The 658-nt window shown below is 64.3% G+C and overlaps 1 protein-coding gene across 1 annotated transcript in view; it reads right to left on the reverse strand.

Moving 5' to 3' along the window:
* Positions 1-658, reverse strand: part of LOC113979457 (isocitrate dehydrogenase [NAD] subunit gamma, mitochondrial-like) — a gene marked incomplete at its 3' end in the record, with an annotated part of 3,274 nt that overhangs the window by 1,125 nt on the left and 1,491 nt on the right. Inside the window, exon 3 of the mRNA XM_027706843.1 lies at positions 160-220. Within this exon, the coding sequence (XP_027562644.1) occupies positions 160-220 (61 nt within the window). The remainder of the gene's footprint in view (positions 1-159; positions 221-658) is intronic.

The raw sequence follows: 658 nt of genomic DNA on the forward strand, positions 1-658 counted from the left end.
CCAGTGCTCCCAGTCCCGTCCCAGTGCCCCCCAGTGCTCCCAGTCCCGTCCCACTGCTCCCAGTCCTGTCCCAGTGGCCCCCAGTCCTCCCAGTCCCGTCCCACTCCTCCCAGTCCCGTCCCAGTGCTCCCAGTGCCCCCCAGTGCTCCCAGCACTCACCGGATCAGGTTGTTGCGGGACTTGTGGGTGGGGGGCAAGTTGTGGTTGGTCTCAATGTTCCCTGGAAATGAGTGAAAAAAAGGGATAAAGGGGAGTCCTGAGGGGCCAAGGGGGGTCCCCAAAATGCCAGGGGCATCCTGGAAGGGTCCCCAAGGTGCCAGGGGCATCCTGGGATGGTCCCCGAGGTGCCAGGGCTGTCCAGGGGGTCCTTAAAGTCCCAGGGGTGTCCAGGGGCAGTCCCCAAAGTGCCAGGGGTGCCCAGGGGGAGTCCCCAAGCTGACAGGGGACCAGGGAGACCCCCAAGCTCCCAACTCTGGAGATCCCCAGCCCTGCTCACCCTTGAGGACGATGACGTTGCACCAGATGGCACCAGGGGGTCCCCAAGCTAAAAAGGGGGGTCCTCAGAGTACCAAAGAGACCCCCAAGCTCCCAGCCCCGGGGGTTCCCAAATTAAAGGGGGGTCCCCAAGGTACCAGAGAGCCCCCCAAGGTACCAGGGA

This window comes from Neopelma chrysocephalum, unplaced genomic scaffold (genome assembly GCF_003984885.1).
Source record: "Neopelma chrysocephalum unplaced genomic scaffold, ASM398488v2 Primary Assembly neopelma1_80671, whole genome shotgun sequence".
Classification (NCBI taxonomy): domain Eukaryota; kingdom Metazoa; phylum Chordata; class Aves; order Passeriformes; family Pipridae; genus Neopelma; species Neopelma chrysocephalum.